This window comes from Microcebus murinus, chromosome 25 (genome assembly GCF_040939455.1).
Source record: "Microcebus murinus isolate Inina chromosome 25, M.murinus_Inina_mat1.0, whole genome shotgun sequence".
In the NCBI taxonomy this organism is placed as follows: Eukaryota; Metazoa; Chordata; class Mammalia; order Primates; family Cheirogaleidae; genus Microcebus; species Microcebus murinus.
The window spans coordinates 4872446-4890298 of NC_134128.1; the positions used below are offsets into that span (position 1 = coordinate 4872446).

Consider the following 17853-nt stretch of genomic DNA (forward strand, 5'->3'; position numbering starts at 1 on the left):
TGTACAAATAGGGTCTCGCTATATTGCTGAGGCTGGTTTTGAACTCCTGAGCTCAAGAAATCCTCCCACTTTGGCCTCCCAAAGTGCTAGGATTACAAGCACGGGCCACTGTACCCTGCCCATACCTTTTAATCTATTGTGTTTTCAGCATTATGATTTGATTAGAGTCTCATTGATGCTAAACTAGGATTTTAAAGGTAGTCTATTTCTAATACTTTCAGTTTTACATTTTGTTTAAAGACCTTTAAAGTACTTGGAACTTTTTCTTTTTGGTATAAGAAATGAACCTGACTCCCTCTTTTCCAAAATGGATAGCCAATTAGCCTAATAACATTTTTTGAATAATCCATCATTTGCTCATTGATTTAAAATTCTTAATTTTGTTGCATTAATGTATGACAGTATCAATTTAAATTCTGTAATCTTATAGTTATTTGTAATACTAAACTACTGATTTCCATTGCTAAAAATCTATATGTTGATACACTTAAGTAGGGCAAAAATTCCACTCATTAGCATTCTTTTTCAATATGTTCTTAGTTATTCCAAATTAAGTTTAAAATCAACTTTTTGGCCCGGTACAGTGATTTATGCCTGTAATCTTACCACGCTGGCATACTGAGGCAGGAGATCACTTGAGCCCAAGAGTTTAAGACTGGCCTGAGTGACAAAGTAAGATCCTGCTCTACCAAATATAGAAAAATCAGCCAGGCGTAGTGGTGCACACCTATAGTCCCAGCTATTCGGGAGGGTGAGCCCAGGAGTTTGAGGTTGCAGCTAGTTATGATGACATCACTGCACTCCAGCCAAGATAATAAAGAAAGACCCTGTCAAATCAATCGGTCAATCAATCAACAAACATCTCAATTCCCAAAACAGGTCTTTAGAGTTCTGACTGGAGTTGTACTGAATTTATAAATTTGGACATAATTTGATATCCTAGTTCTTTCCAATGGAATTATGGTATTCTCTCATTTTACTTTACCCAACTCTTATTTCCTTACACGTATGTGTGTATGCTGTTATATACATGTGTGATATATTTCTTGTCAGGATAAAGCATTTAGTGGGTTTTCAAGAAAATGTAAATAAGACAGGCCGGGCGCTGTGGCTCACGCCTGTAATCCTAGCTCTTGGGAGGCCAAGGCGGGCGGATTGCTCAAGGTCAGGAGTTCAAAACCAGCCTGAGCAAGAGTGAGACCCCGTCTCTACTATAAATAGAAAGAAATTAATTGGCCTATATATATATATATATATATATATATATATATATATATATTTAGTCGGGCATGGTGGCGCATGCCTGTAGTCCCAGCTACCCGGGAGGCTGAGGCAGAAGGATCACTCGAGCCTAGGAGTTTGAGGTTGCTGTGAGCTAGGCTGACGCCACGGCACTCACTCTAGCCTGGGCAACAAAGCGAGACTCTGTCTCAAAAAAAAAAAAAAAAAAAAATGTAAATAAGACCCATTGCTAGAATATAAAAAAAGCTATTGATTTGTATGCCTTTATATTGGTACCAACATAGTGAACTTTTACTAACTTTAACAGCCTTTTGGATGAGCCTTTTGGATGATTTTCGTTAAGTTTCTGATAAGCAATCTTATCATCTGCAAATTACAATTTTGCTTGTTCCTTTAATTTACATATGACTCATTTCTTTTTCTTTTTAATCACACTGTTCAGGAACTCCAAATTAACGCTGGAAAAAACCCCCCAGGATACTAAACATCTTGTTTCTCAAATTAACAGGAACACGACAGATGCTTTAAGAAATCTGAAAAGTTTCTATTTCTAGTTTTCTAGGAGTTTTTAGAAAGCATATCAATTAAAATATGTTATATACCTTTTTATCACACATTGAAATAACATTTTTCTTTATAATGTGATGAATTAATAGACTTACCAATAATGTGAAATCACTCATACTTTTTTTTTTTTTTTTTTGAGACAGAGTCTCGCTTTGTTGCCCAGGCTAGAGTGAGTGCCGTGGCGTCAGCCTAGCTCACAGCAACCTCAAACTCCTGGGCTCAAGTGATCCTCCTGCCTCAGCCTCCCAAGTAGCTGGGACTACAGGCATGCACCACCATGCCTGGCTAATTTTTTGTATATATATTAGTTGGCCAATTAATTTCTTTCTATTTATAGTAGAGACGGGGTCTCGCTCTTGCTCAGGCTAGTTTCGAACTCCTGACCTCGAGCAATCCGCCCGCCTCGGCCTCCCAGAGAGCTAGGATTACAGGCGTGAGCCACCGTGCCCGGCCTCACTCATACTTCTTAATCATGATATGGTATTTTAAGCACATTTCTAGATTTTTCCTTCTTCAATTTTTTTTTTTTTGCTTTCCATTTTCCTATTTCAGAACTTTCTCTGGATTTTATGATTTCTATATTTCCATTATTAAGTGAAACTGATCTATTTTATTCCTTTTTTTTGGTAATGCTAATACCAGTTTTATTAACAGCAACCTCACAGAATAGCAAAGCCTATTCTAACTTTTTCTTTTTAGTAAATTTTAAATAATAGAACATTTAAGATTCTGGAAAAACAGAATGCAGCCATACAACTATCTGAACCCTAGGGCCTTTGGGGCAAAGAAATTATATTTTTAAAATACTATCTTTCAAACTTTATGATTATTATCCTATCTCTTCTTTAATCAATTTTCTTAATTCATAGCCTAACACTTCTAACATTGTATTTTCCTGTTGTTTCATTTCTTTCCTGTTGTCTTTTAATCAGACCTATTAAGTTGTTCTATTTTATTATTTATTCAAATTAAATTTGTTTTTGGTTTTATTAAGTAAAACTATTTCTTGCTGTTATTTTTGTAATGTCTGCTCTACCTAAATTAATTTCTTACTTTAAAAATTCATTTTCTATTTTTCTTATTTCCTAAAAAAATTATACAATGCCCTCAACATCACTTCACCCTCAACCAAAAGATTTTGATATGCAGATTTTCACTGTGGTTCATTACTGTGTCTGTAATTTCAGTTTTGACTTCCTTTCAGCCATGAGATATTTAGGAAAAGGGTTAATTTTTAAATTTTAAGTATTTAGGTGTTTTTTTAAACCTACCCTTTCTGTTAAATATTAGTTTTATCATCTGATGATGAGAGAACCTGACCTTAGAGTTATATTATGAGCATTTATTAACACATCTTTCATACTCTAATACATGTTCAGTTTTTATAAATCTTCCATGAATATCTATTAATAAAAAGATATCATCTATCTTAATTATTCTTCTGTCTTCTGCATTAAATGTTCCTTGAGGATTATTTCTCTTTGATGAACCTGGTGCCTCTTTTTTTTTTTTTTTTGAGACAGAGTCTCCCTTTCTTGCCCAGGCTAGAGTGAGTGCCGTGGCGTCAGCCTAGCTCACAGCAACCTCAAACTCCTGGGCTCAAGCGATCCTCCTGCCTTAGCCTCCCGAGTAGCTGGGACTACAGGCACGAGCCACCATGCCCGGCTGATTTTTTTTTTTTATATTATATATTAGTTGGCCAATTAATTTCTTTCTATTTTTATGGTAGAGATGGGGTCTCGCTCAGGCTGGTTTTGAACTCCTGACCTTGAGCAATCAGCCCGCCTTGGCCTCCCAGAGTGCTAGGATTACAGGTGTGAGCCACCGCGCCACGCCAGCCTGGTGCCTCTTTTTCATGCTAAATTTTCCTCAAAGATGTGGAGACTGTTGTTAATTCATTTGTATTTGTAAAGAAGACAGAGATCAGTACTGACTGCAAATGGGTTTCTTCAACACTAACAAGGCAGGAAATATATTCAGAGTATAAAACATGGAATATGAGCCAGACGCAGTGGTTCATGCCTATAATCCTAGCACTTTAGGAGGCTGAGGCAGGAGGATCGTTTGAGCTCAGGAGCTCGAGACCAGCCTGAGCAAGAGAGAATCTGTCACTACTAAAAATAGAAACGAATTAGCTGGACAACTAAAAATATATAGAAAAAATTAGCTGGGCATCGTGGCACATGCCTGTAGGCCTAGCTACTCAGGAGGCTGATGCAGAAGGATCACCTGAGCCCAGGAGTTTGAGGTTGCTGTGAGTTAGGATAATGCCACGGCACTCTAGCCAGGGCAACAGAGTGAGACTCTGTTTAAAAAAAAAACACCAAAAAACATGGACTATGGTAAATGAGCAGGTACCTTCAATGTATGTATGATTCAAAACCAAAGTAAGCTGGGGTACTGTCTTGTTTCTTTTTTTGTCATCAAAGCTCAAACCGGGAGTCTCTGGAGATAGAATCCCCCCAAAACATACAAACAAACACATACATCTTAATAGAAAGGTATTTTTTGCTTATTTACCTAAAAGTTAAAAGCTTTATGATTGGCCGATTTTTGGCAATCTTTCAACTGTTTATTATATCCCAAGCCAGAGCTCACTTTTACTGACTCTGAGCTTAGGGCTCTTCCTAAGTTATACCAGAAGTACTCACCTCTTTCATGACACTCTACCATAAATTCCATGAAGGTACGAAACATGTCTTTTTCATTTATAATGATCATTATCACCTAAGTATCACTAGTGCCTGGTATTGAATAAATATATGAATGAGTGCAAATGTGATTTTGCTATCAATTCAATGTCACCTATTTTATAACTTATTGAAAGTCCTCAAATTCCTGGTTCATTAATAAAAGCCCTCTGATGTTGTCCTAACTTTTTCCTCATTTTTATATATTTTTTTCTGCCACTTCAATGGGCTTTGAAAGTGAGGACAAGTAAGCAAATGTGCTCAATTATTTTGAAGCAGGTGTAGATTAAGTTCCCTAGGGTTTGATTTTCTGTGGCACTGATCACACTCTAAATTTAGCTCCCATTATATATTTTCCAGATTAACAATTATACAGAGGTACCCAAACAAGTCAATTCCAAATACTCTTTAAGACCTACTGTGAAGTGCAAATATTTATAATCATTAATATCATTAAAGACAAATCATAATACATTAAATAATTATTTTTCAAAATAAATACAGTTTTTACTTCATACCTGGCCAGTACTGAAGATCTGAACAGATGCTTTGAAAAGCTCTTGAATGATGTCTGTATAAGCAAGAGGAACGTAAAGTACCAAACATATCTAAGTAACCTGGAGGGAAATTGCAAAAAGTAAATTTTCTAACTGCCAAACCAAAAAAACAAAAATCTTATGAAATATCAATAATGTTATCAAATATTAGGAAAATAACAATATAATGAATTTCAACTTTTATTTGTCCATGAAATGACTCTTGCTTTTATGAAAATATCTAAGGCACTGCTAATCTAATTACTTTAAATCTCACAGTATAGTTCTTCAGTTTATCATCTATCATTTGTTTAGATTATCTTTTTTTATCTAGTATTATGATAAAAGCAAATTCCAATCAATAGAGGTAAAAAATATGTATGTTCAAGTTAAAATTACTTTTAGTTAAGAGGATAAAGAGAGAAAGAACTGCTATTTCTGAGACAAATTCAAAAGCTCTAATGATGTGACAAAACATTGCAAACAACAGCTACTATTATCTTTTCTCTTAACGCTTCCATAGTCATTGAGTATAAAGGAAGTTTCTTCCATAGCTATAAGCCATGAATACTTCAGTGATCCCTCCTAACTCCTTCTCCTGACTTATGTGTCCCATCATATTTTATACCTAAGATCCTAGGGGAAAAAGGTCAGCATCAGTAACAATAGAAGCAATGAGTAGTTATCATCTGTCTGTCTGTCCTCCTTAAAATTCAGGCCTCAGAGTCAAGTCAGAAAACCCATTCCTGGCTGGGCATGGTGGCTCACGCCTGTAATCCTAGCACTCTGAGAGGCCAACGCCGGCGGATTGCTCGAGGTCAGGAGTTCGAAACCACCCTGAGCAAGAGCAAGACCCCGTCTTAGTATAAATAGAAAGAAATTAATTGGCCAACTAATATATATAGAAAAAATTAGCCCGGCACGGTGGTGCATGCCTGTAGTCCCAGCTACTGGGGAGGCTGAGGCAGAAGGATCGCTTGAGCCCAGGAGTTTGAGGTTGCTGATGCCATGGCACTCACTCTAGCCTGGGCAACAAAGTGAGACTGTCTCAAAAAAAAAAGAAAACCCATTCCTAAAAACTCTGCCTGCCTAAACTTAACAAACAGCTGGTGGCATGAGGAATAACCTTAAGTAAGAGTAAATGTAAATATGCAGACTAGAAGAGTAGCAGGAATAATATTAATAATAGTATAAAAACAAAAATATTACTCTATGGGCCAAGTATTTAGAAGAAGGTATAAAGACAATAAAATATAAGCAGATTTTTAGTCTAATTCTCCAAGTTCAAAACTGTTTCTTTTTGTCTCACTCTTATATTCTTTATGCCTTATATGAAATAAAGACAAAAGAAAAGCAAAGAATTAGTAAAGGAATTAAGTTTATGCAAAGTACAGCTTCAAATCAAATCTTCATCATAAACTATTCAAACCTGCTCTTTTGTTCCTGGACTTTTATAGCCTTGTTTAAGTGATATCCAAAAAGAAACTCAAGAGGCTAACATCCCTTTCAACAGACTGCAGCATAAGTCCAGTTATAACACCAAATTGTTATAATATTCAAATAATAGAGATTTCACAAAAGAGACTATGATTTAGAGATTAAGTATGTAACCTAGAAATCAATACACATGTGTCACCTAAAATTAAAACAAACAAAAAACCCCCCATTCTTCTAAATGCAATGTGGCATGCTAGAATAGATCCTGGAAAAGAAAAGGGACGAGCAGAAAGCCTAGTTATTTGGGGAAATTAAATTTTACTGATATCCAAATGGTCTGTAATTTAGTTAAAAATATTAATATTGCACTGGCCAGGCACAGTGGCTTACACCTGTAATACTAGCGCACTTTGGGAGGCTCAGGCAGGAAGATCACTTGAGCTCAGGAGTTCGAGACCAGCCTGAGCAACAGCAAGACCCTGTCTCTACAAAAATAAGTAAATAAAAATATCATCCCGATGTTAATCTCTTAGTTTTAACAATGTACCATAGTTATACAAGATGTCAGTCAACATTAGGGGAAGCAAGGTGAAGAGTATATGAAAACTGTACTATGTTTGCAACTTTTCTGTAAATCTAGTATTATTCTCTAATATGAAAAATTATAAGAAAATGAAAAAGAAAGAAAACTTAGGAAATAACCTAACCTATAGCAAATGCTAATAAATGGTATCTATTAAAATAATTAACAGTATAATAGTGGCTTATTTTAATTGGAACCAAAAATGTATTAACATACCATATTTATTTTCAAAGAAAGACTGTGCAGAAACATGAGATGTATGCCAATGGGAAGAAATGTTTTTGCCTTTACAAAATCCGGGAAGTAGATTTTCTACCAGTTGATCAATCTGTCCAATTTTTAATTCGGATAATCCAAGGTCCCTTAAGTTAAGTGCAGGCTGCAAAAGATTAAGTCAACCCAAGTAAGTATTAATATTATCAAAATATTTAACTTAAATAGTACTTATCAGCTGAAACAATAGGAATTTTAAAGATCTAATAATTACTTAATTTCCTTTAATATTTAAAAAATAAATTCATGCAAATTTTTTATAGTTCTATTTTTACTAATAAGGTCAGTCATACAAGGTTTAAAAAAGGTTAAAAAATCATACTCTTAATAGCATCCTTAAATAAATAAAGAGATGACATTTCAATATGAGAGAAGAAAAATTTTTCATTCAAACCAAAACCACCATTGTATTAAGCACTATGGTTCACAGAATCAGGTAAATTGTTTCATGTTTCTTCCTTGTCTTCATATAAGGCACTCTGATCAAGAGCTAGCCTACTAACCATCAGTCAAACATTTATAACAACAATGTAAGAGTAACTACTTGCTGGGCTAAAAAGTCCATTATATAAAGTCAGGGGGACTGTCCTCAACAGTACAGAACTGATTTGAAGACAGCAGTAAAGTTCTTGAACTGGAAAAATTCCATTCAAATGATAATCCTCAGCAATCCATGGAGCTTTTAAGTTTCCTCCAGTCCCTAAATGTCCATAAATATTACAGTCCATAACCATAAACAGGACATCTCACTCCTCTGGCCTCATTCCTGAGATGATTATTTTCTTGTCCACATGAGCTTATAGGAAGACACTAAAGACAAATAATAATTACATGTTATTGGTTGGGCATAGTGGCTCATGCCTGTAATCCTAGCACTCTAGGGGGCCGAGGTGGTAGGACTGCTTGAACTCAGTAGTTCTGACCAGTCTGAGCAAGAGCGAGACCCCATTTCTACTACAAAGAGAAAAATTAGCCAGGCATCATGGTACATGCCCGTAGTCCCAGCTACTCTGGAGGCTGAAGCAAGAGAATTGCTTAAACCCAGGAGTTTGAGGTTGCAGTAAGCTACGATGATGCCACTGCACTCTATCCAGGTGTTTTAAAAATAAATATAAATAGGTCGGGTGTGGTAGCTCACCCCTGTAATCCTAGCACTCTGGGAGGCCGAGGCGGGAGGACTGTTTGAACTCAGGAATTCAAGACCAGCCTGAGCAAGAGCAAGCCCCCCGTCTGTACTAAAGAAATAGAAAGAAATTAGCTGGACAATAAAAACATATATATATATATATATATATATATATATAAAAAATTAGCCAGGCATGGTGGTATATGCCTATAGTCCCAGCTACTCAGGAGGCTGAGGCAGGAGGTTCACTTGAGCCCAGGAGTTTAGGTTGCTATGAGCTAGGCTGACACCACAGCACTCTAACCTGGGCAAGAGTGAGATTCTTTATTTTGTTTTTTTCCCAGCATATTGAGGGGGTACAAATGTTAAGGTTATGTATATTGCCCTTGCCCCCTCTCCCCTCTCGAGTCAGAGCTTAAGCTTGTCCATCCCGCAGTTGGTGCGTATAGCATTCATTATATATGTATATACCCATCCCCTCCCCCTCCCATCTGCCCAACACCCAATAAATGTTATTCCTATATGTCCACTTAGGTGCTGATCAGTTAATACCAATTTGCTGGTGAGTACATGTGGTACTTATTTTTCCATTCTTGGGATACTTGACTTAAGCTCTTCACTTTTCCAGCTCTAGCCAGGAAAATACAAGAGGTGCTATATAACCATTGTTTCTTATAGCTGAATAGTACTTCATGATATATATATAACACATTTTATTAATCCACTCATGTATTCATGGGCACTTTGGTTGTTTCCACCAGAGTGAGATTCTGTCTCAACAAATAAATATGTACATACATACATACATGTTATTCTAGGCCAAAACAGCTAAATCATAAAAAGGAGAGGAAAAATTGTCAACTTCTTATGATTGATGTAAAGAAAGATCCATGGATTATACAGCTCTGGAATGATGTCTGGGTATATCTTATTAACCAGTATGTGATAAGTCACTCATATTCCTAAAATACATTTTTTCAATACTAAAATGACTAAAAAAATATATCCTATTTAACAAAAGTAAGGATCTAAGGCAGAGATCATGCCTTACTCATCTACATATCCTAATATATATCATGGTGGTAGCTTTTCAAGTACAGACATAAGTTCAGACTACTCTTTAAAGAAGTCTTAGAGCAAAGGAAAAAGAAGTCAGTAGCTTGAAGAAAGCTGAAATTTTGCTTGTTTTTCGGAGTTGACATTTGAATGAGTAAGACTTGATGAAAGCAAAGGAGTAGAGATGACATAGGATGCTTCAGGAAAATCAGAAAGTTTTGTGATATAAAGAGCACTCACTAAAAACAAGCAGAAGGATTTACAAGGGTGTATAAGACATTAAGAACTCTGTCTATGACAACATTAGTCTTAAACTGAACACTGGCTTCTAGAGTTTCACTATTTTTCAACCCCTAAAATGTACTTCATAACTGACTCAGCAATTTCACTTAATGAAACAAAGATTTAACAACAAGGATAGTAACAATGGTGCTGTTTATGACAACAAAAAAACTTAGAAAATATCCAACAGGGAAAATCACACAATGAATACTCTGAAGTCATTAAAAATATAGAAAATGTATGGCATAAGAAGTTCATAAGACTATTAAAGGAACAAAAAACCTAAATCAATATGTACAGTATAATCTAATTGTTATAAAGTATGAAACTACAAAAGAGACATAAAATATTAACATTATCTCTGGAGAACAGGATCATAGATAAATTTTACATCTTCCACATTAATATTATCCAAAATTTCTAAAACAAACATAATTTTGTTGCACAAAGAAACTGTGATACATATAGTACGTTCAGTAGTAAGGCTCTCTTGGACTATAATTTAGAAGAAGAATGTCAGGACAGTAGAAAGACAATACACTGCCTATAGAAAGTCGTGGTAGGAACTGGACAAATAGTACAAAAGGAAAGTATGAAGGTAACAAAGACAAACTTTTCACCTAATAAAAATTTTATCCTAAGACTGACCCTACACCACCCCTCAAAAGCAAACTCTTTCCATTTCCTCCTTACTGTCCTTTGCCATAGGTCTTGATATCAGAACTAAGAACATAGCTATTTATGAGTTAAAGAGGCTTTAGAAACTTACCTACAGATTATAATATCTTTTCTATGAAAAATGCATTCTGAGCTTATAAGCAACTACCTAATTAATGATCCTTGTAATACTTAGGCTTATAATTTCTCATATCCTAGGCAACAATGATTTTATAATTATATGAATACAAAGTACTGTTTCCTAGTTTATACATTTCACTTTCAAGTATATTGTAATTGTTCAATTACACTGAAAGCTCCTATAAGGCAGCTTTTTTATTTTATCTTCCTTAAGACTTAGGAGGTAATTACGGTCAGTTACCTTTGCGTTCACTGCTATTGCTGGAGAACACAAAAGAATATCTGACTGATATCACACAATCTAGGAAGTACTAATACCAAATACAATGCCACATGAAAAAAATTTGAAAAAGTAAATGATTAAGTAAAACAAAGTAATTTTTCAATATGTACAATAAAAGCCAGAATTAAATATCTTTATTTACAAAGGAGATTAAGCTGAAGGCAGAAATTACACAGTTTCTTCTGGCTCTGCCATCCCTCAGATAGCAAGACCAACCTGTCCTCTTTCCTGCACTCCTCCAATAAAGACGAAGACCTTTATGATGATCCATTTTCATTTAATAAATAGTAAATATATTTTCTTTTCTCTACCTTTCCTATAAGAATACAGTATATAACAACATGCAAAATATGTGATAACCAACTGTTTACGTTATCAGTAAGGCTTCTAGGCAACAGCAGGCTAACAGTACTTAAGTTCTGGGGGAGTCAAAAATGATACCCATTAGCTTCACGTACTGAATTAAAAAAAAAAAGAAAAAAAGAAATGAAATATTTAATTAAAGAAAAAAAATGATACCCAGATTTAATTGCATTGGGGGGTGGTTAGTGCCCCTAAATCCCCATGATGGTCAAGTATCAACTGTATGTCAAAAGGGCTTTCTCATATTACCAAGGTAAAAACTATTACCTCATTGCTGGGAGCCTCATGCTCAGGAACTACATCTCGATGCTGGTTTTGAGAAACTGATGCTCCACTGACAAAAAGAGACGTATTTTTTGGTGAATGGAAGGCATTGATGAGATGACTCAGAGGAACTGTAACCTAGAAAAAGATAAAAGTTAAACACATATTGTATATCAATTATCAACACTATATATTGAAAACTGTAAGTACTCAGATTTACTGCTAGTGTGAAGAAAAACTGGTACATTCTTTCAGGATATTATTCTATACCTCTCAACTTCCCCACTTCCACCACCCTGTGCTAAGTCATCATCATCTATATGAATTTTTCCAACAGCCACCTAACTACCCTCCCCTGGTCTGCCTTAACCAGCTGCAGTATATTTCTAGCAAAGAGTAAGCGAACATATTAAAACCAAAGTCAGTTCATGTCATTCCTCTACTCAATGGCTTCTCTTCTCAGAGTAAGAATAAAAGCCAAAGTCCTAACAACTGTGACCTATAAAGCCCTCCATGGTTGGCTCTTTATTACCTCTCTGAATTTATCTCCTACTATGCTCCCCTCTTCATTCTCTCTGCTCCAGTCCCACCAGCCTTCTTGCTATTCCTCAAGCACACCTGGCAGGCTCTCTCCTCAAAACCTTTGCCTTACTATCTATTCGCTCTTGTCCAGTTAGCAACATAACTTGCTCTTACGTTCCTTTTAGTTCTTTGTTCATAAGTCATCTTTTCATGAGTCCTCTCCCCAGCTACCCTAATACTTCAGTAACTCTCCCCTAAAAATATTTATCCATGTTCTCTGCTGATTTCCTTTCCTGGCACTTTTCACAATAGGACATTTTATATATTTTCTTAATTATCTATATATAGTTTACTATCTGTCTCTCTCTAGGGTGTTTTCTGACACCAACCAATTCTCCAACACCAGCTGGGTATACAACTCAAATCTTTTTTTTCTTTTGAGACAGAGTCTCGCTCTGTCACCAGCTAGGGTGCAGTGGGGTCATGATAGCTCACTGCAACCTAAAACTCCTGGACTCAAGCAAGTCTCCCACTTCACCTCCAGAGTGCTGGGATTATAGGTGTGCACCACCACGCCTGGCCCCAGAATGAATATTTTTCATTAGGCCGCACTCTCCCACTAGAATGTAAGTAAGCTCCATGTGGCAAGGAATTTTTTTCTCTATTTTATTCAATACTGTATGTATCCCAGCATATCAACATTAGTATATCTCAGTATAACAACAGTGCACATAGTAGGTGCTAAATAAATATTTGTTGAGTAAATGAGTAAATTAACTGGGTGATTATACACCAAGTTTTGTATTATATGCCTTATTTATAGTATGTCATTTAAACCTCACAACAGCTATAATTAGTAAAGATTATGGTTTGAATGTTTGTCCCCTCCAAAACTCAGGTTGAAATTAAGTTGTCATTGTGGCAGTATTAAGCAGTGGAACCTTTAAGAGATATTTAGGTTACAAAGGCTTTCCCCTCACAAATGGACTAATTGTCATTATTGAGGGGCACTTTCCATTTAAAAGATGAAGAAAACAAGTCTTTAGATAGGTTCAGTGGCATGTCCAAGGTTACATAGCTAAAAGTATAGGAGCAAGGATTCTATCCCAGAAAATCTGATTCAAGTTTCCACATTTAAAGACTTCTCATCCCATTGATACTGATACAGTAAATTCATGTGAATAATGCAGAGTGTAAAACTACCTTAAGTATTCACATCCATGTTTGTGTATTTTTAAAGTCAGAAAAAACAGTAATTCCTTTAAAACTATTTAAAGATAATTAAATTATTCGAAAATAGAATTTAAGATCTCTTCTCAATGAAAAAGTTCATTTCTGTGTCTTCCTTATTTTTACCATTTAAATTCAAGTGTATTCAACCAATAAAGCAACTAGGAATTACAAATGAGTTTACCATTTTTACAGCATAAAATGCATAAAGGTCCTCCTATTTTTGGTCCCTGTTAAGACTGCCTATAGTACACAAAATCCTTAACATCTCTACCAACTGTCCAGATACCTCTGTTTAAATTTTTTAAAAATCAGACATTCTTGATGTGAACTACAGTAAGTACTTTGGTTTCAAAAGATTTAATATAGGCGTCCTCAGCTAGGCACAGTGGCTCACACCTGTAATCCTAGCACTCCGGGAGGCCAAGGCGGGCGGATTGCTTGAGGTCAGGAGTTCGAAACCAGCCTGAGCAAGAGTGAGACCTCGTCTCTACTATAAATAGAAAGAAATTAATTGGCCAACTAACATATATAGAAAAAATTAGCTGGACATGGTGGCGCATGCCTGTAGTCCCAGCTACTCAGGAGGCTGAGGCAGAAGGATCACTTGAGCCCAGGAGTTTGAGGTTACTGTGAGCTAGGCTGACACCATGGCACTCACTCTAGCCTGGGCAACAAAGTAAGACTCTGTTTCCAAAAAAAAAAAAAAAAAAAAATACAGGCTTCCTCAAACTATGGCCCACGGGCCACATGCAGGTGTTTTTGCCCGTTTGTTTTTTTACTTCAAAATAAGATAAGTGCAGTGTGCATAGGAATTTGTTCATAGTTTTTTGTTTGTTTGTTTTTTTGAGACACAGTCTCACTTTTTTGCCCAGGTTAGAGTGAGTGCCATGGCATCAACCTAGCTCACAGCAACCTCAAACTCCTAGGCTCAAGCGATCCTCCTGCCTCAGCCTCCCGAGTAGCTGGGACTACAGGCATGTGCCACCATGCCCGGCTAATTTTTTGTATATATTTTTAGTTGGCCAATTAATTTCTTTCCATTTGTAGTAGAGACGGGGTCTTGCTCTTGCTCAGGCTGGTTTCGAACTCCTGAATTCGAGCAATCCAGCCACCTCGGCCTCCCAGAGAGCTAGGATTACAGGCATGAGCCACCGCGCCCGGCCTGCTCATAGTTTTTTTAAACTATAGTCCAGCCCTCCAACAGTCTGAGGGACAGTGAACTGGCCCCATTTAAAAAGTTTGAGGACCCCTGGGTTAATACATAATCAATAAGCCACGTCAGACTTCTTTTTAAAACTATTGCTAAGACTCCTCCAGACATTGGTCATCTTGGTAAATAGCACCTTCATTCTCCACACAGCAAGAAACTGCAGTGATATTTTTTATGTTTTTGTTTTTTCTGAGACAGAGTCTCACTCTGTTATTCTGGCTAGAGTGCTGTGCCATCAGCCTAGCTCACAGCGATCTCAAACTCCTGGGCTCAAGCAATCCTCCTGCCTCAGTCCCCCGGGGAACCTGGAACTAGAGGCATGCACCACCACGCCTGGCTAGTTGTCTGGCTAATTTCTTTCCATTTTTTTAGTAGAGACGGGTCTCGCTCTTGCTCAGGTGGGTCTCTAACTCCTGAGCTCAAGTGATCCTCCTGCTTCAGCCTCCCAGAGTGCTAGGACTACAGGCATGAGCCACCACACCCAGCCTGCCATGATCAGCTAAAAATGAAAATCTGGGCCTAGCATAGTGGCTTACTCCTGTAATCCCAGCCCTTGGGCGAGGCGGGGTTAGGCAGGAGTATTGCTTGAGGCTAGAAGCTCAAGACCTGTCTGAGTTTCACATGTCCCCAAAGTTGTTAAAAAAGTAAAAAAGACCTGCCTGAGCAACAAAGCTAGACCCCCAGTCTTTACAAAAAAAGAAAAAAAAATTATTTGGGACTGGTTTCACCTGCCTGTCCCTGGGTGGCTGAGCTGAAATCACATGAGCCTAGGAGTTTTGAGGTTGCAGCAAGTTAAAATGATGCCACAGGCTGGGCTCAGTGGCTTACACCTGTAAATCCTAGCACTCTGAGAGGCCAAGGTGGATGGATCATTTGAGCTGAGGAGTTCAAGACCAGCAAGAGCTAGACGCTGTCTCTACCAAAAATAGAAAAAATTAGCCTGGCATGGTGGCGCATGCACGTAGTCCCAGCTACTCGGGAGGCTGAGGCAGAAGGATCACTTGAGCCAAAGAGTTTGAGGTTGCTATGTGCTAGACTGACGCCCTGGCACTCTAACTGGAGCAACAGAGTGAGACTGTCTCAAAAATAAATAAAATAAAATAATGCCACAGCACTCTAGCCCCAAGAAACAGAGTGAGACACTGTCTTAAAGCAAAAACAAAATGAAAACCTGAATGTTTTAAAACCTTCAATGGTTTCCAACAAACTTAAAATGAAATTTTAAAAAATGAAATCAGCCTTAACAACCTTAACTCACTATATGATATGTCTCAAGGCTTCTCTCCAACCTCGTTTGTCACTGCTCTCTTTGATCATTACACTGTAGCTACACTGGCGTTATTTTTGTTCCTCCAATCAGCTAAACTCCTGCCCATCTCAAGATGTTTTTCAGAGTGCCTGGGATACCTGCTCCCTCTCCACGTGGCTAACTCCTACTCATATTTACTTCATATCACCATTAAGACAGTATACTAGTTTGTCACCATTAAGTATGTTTACAAAAAAAAGACAATATTCCACATTTGCTTTGTTCACTTGGGTACATGTTTGATGTCCAATAAGTAACTAACCACTTCAATTTCTATATTCAGCCAGTACGAGCACAAAAAAATTGAAAATTTAAACGAAGGGGGATAAGCGTTACACAAAGGAACACAATCATTTAAAAAGTCTGAATGTTCTTAGAAACCGTTTATTTGCAAAACTGTGATGTCTCAAAAACCTATCAAAGTGTTACCATCCACAAAAGAGATTTTGAATGAAGAACAAAACATTGTCACAACTAATTACCATGAAAGAAGAAAATAAAAACCCTTCGAGTCATTTTTCTCTCCCCCATCTTCTGGTTTACAAAAAAGATGGGGATGAGACTGATTCAAAATTCCAACTACAAGCATTTAAAGACTGGAAAATACATATAGTAATCATTTCTGGTCAAAAAGGAAAAAAAATGTTGTTTAGGTTAAATTTAAATTCCACTTAAAAACAAAGAAAGAGCAGGGGATCGAGGCTGTGAATACTAAAGCCTCTGGAGAGTCGGAAGGATGGGAGGGAAACTCTTACTTGCTCCCTTTACATATACAGCGAAGACATTTCCCCACCCCCACCCCAGAATTCCCAACACTGAACAATGCCTGATAGCTTCTCCAGGAGAAATTCCACGCAATCAGTTCGATCAGCCAAGGTCTCCATCACGCTCATATCACGCTTCTGCCCCCAACAGCTTCATCGCCAGCCCTTTCAGTCTCGGGCCCGACTCTCAGCGTTGTCCCCAGACCCACTTCTCAACCCACGGACTCGCGTAGGGTTAATCGCCTTCTTTTTAAGGGTCCCTTCTGCGAAGCAGCTTCTACGAAGGAAGCTGGCAAACACCCGCGGGCAGGGCCGAAAAAAAATGAGCTAAAAGCTGGGCTCACCTGGGGTTGCACCGTGCTCGACAGGGAAAACATCTCTTCGGGCTCTCAGCGACCTCACCCGCCAGCCGAAAATGCCCCTCTGTCCTGGGCCCGGCGGGGAGGCGCTGAGCCCTTTTCCTTCTTCTTCTCCCACCCCTGCCCCTCACTCCTCCCAGAAATGGAAAATGGCCTCCCCTTCCTACAGCTGCTGCAACGACAGCCACTCTAACCCGGAAGGCAAAGCTCTACCGCAACAGCACTTCCGGGGTAAGCGAGCACCAATCCCCCGCTGTGTACCAACGCTCTGCCCTTTCCGCTGCGGGCGTTTCTACCCCCGCCGCCAGCCCGGAAAGTAGTTGGTATTTACAAGGAACACAAACCCCGAAGCTCTCCCGCTGTAGACTTCTTTTAAGGGGAGAACAGCCTTCACCCTATCGAACCTCTCAGACTTTCTACAACTTATTAAATCTGACAGACCCTTGAGCCATAAAGGCTTTAGCTACAGCTTGCTGCTCTTTATCTTGCTCACAGTAAATCGAAAATTCTTCCTGTCGGTCTTAACCTGTTTCAGTCAGGCACATTACATCCTGTGAAAGTGTGAGGTTACGGGGCCAGCCATCCGCTTCCTGCTCATCCAGTTTCTCCACATTCTGTGGCTTCACTAGCTTCCAAACCTCGCCCCTAGCCATAGCTTTACTGGACAGTCCGAACTGGCTTTTATTTCTCCCGGCGGTGGGAGGTCACGAGGTGGGGGGCGGGGGAACGGCCGGCCGAGAGAAATCTCTTCAAATCCCGTGATTCCAAGTCAGGTCCTGGGCGTCCCCTTTCCCGCCGGCCGAGCACTGTTATTGCCTCCTCCCTCATTCCAAATGATGTCAGTGGGCGGTGGTCACGGATCTCGAAGAGCCTGCAGCAGGTTCTAGGCGTTGCCGGCGCCCCAGCCCTCCCGCGTCTACGCAGGGCGGCGAGGGAGGCGGGGTTGCGCTGAGCTC

General features: G+C 38.4%; 1 protein-coding gene across 2 annotated transcripts in view; it reads right to left on the minus strand.

Annotated features, from left to right (window-relative positions):
* Positions 1 to 17790, minus strand: part of YME1L1 (YME1 like 1 ATPase) — a 36128-nt gene extending 18338 nt beyond the window's left edge. The window contains exons 1-5 of one of the 2 annotated variants that reach the window (XM_012777304.3): positions 16883 to 17790; positions 11504 to 11638; positions 7272 to 7434; positions 5018 to 5116; positions 4168 to 4254 (exon numbers count right to left, since the gene is read on the minus strand). In XM_012777304.3, coding sequence (XP_012632758.2) covers positions 4168 to 4254; positions 5018 to 5116; positions 7272 to 7434; positions 11504 to 11638; positions 16883 to 16915 — 517 coding nt within the window. In that variant the 5' untranslated portion in view covers positions 16916 to 17790. The remainder of the gene's footprint in view (positions 1 to 4167; positions 4255 to 5017; positions 5117 to 7271; positions 7435 to 11503; positions 11639 to 16882) is intronic. The other variant, XM_075997601.1, reaches the window with a different exon arrangement.
* Positions 17791 to 17853: the final 63 nt, after the last annotated feature.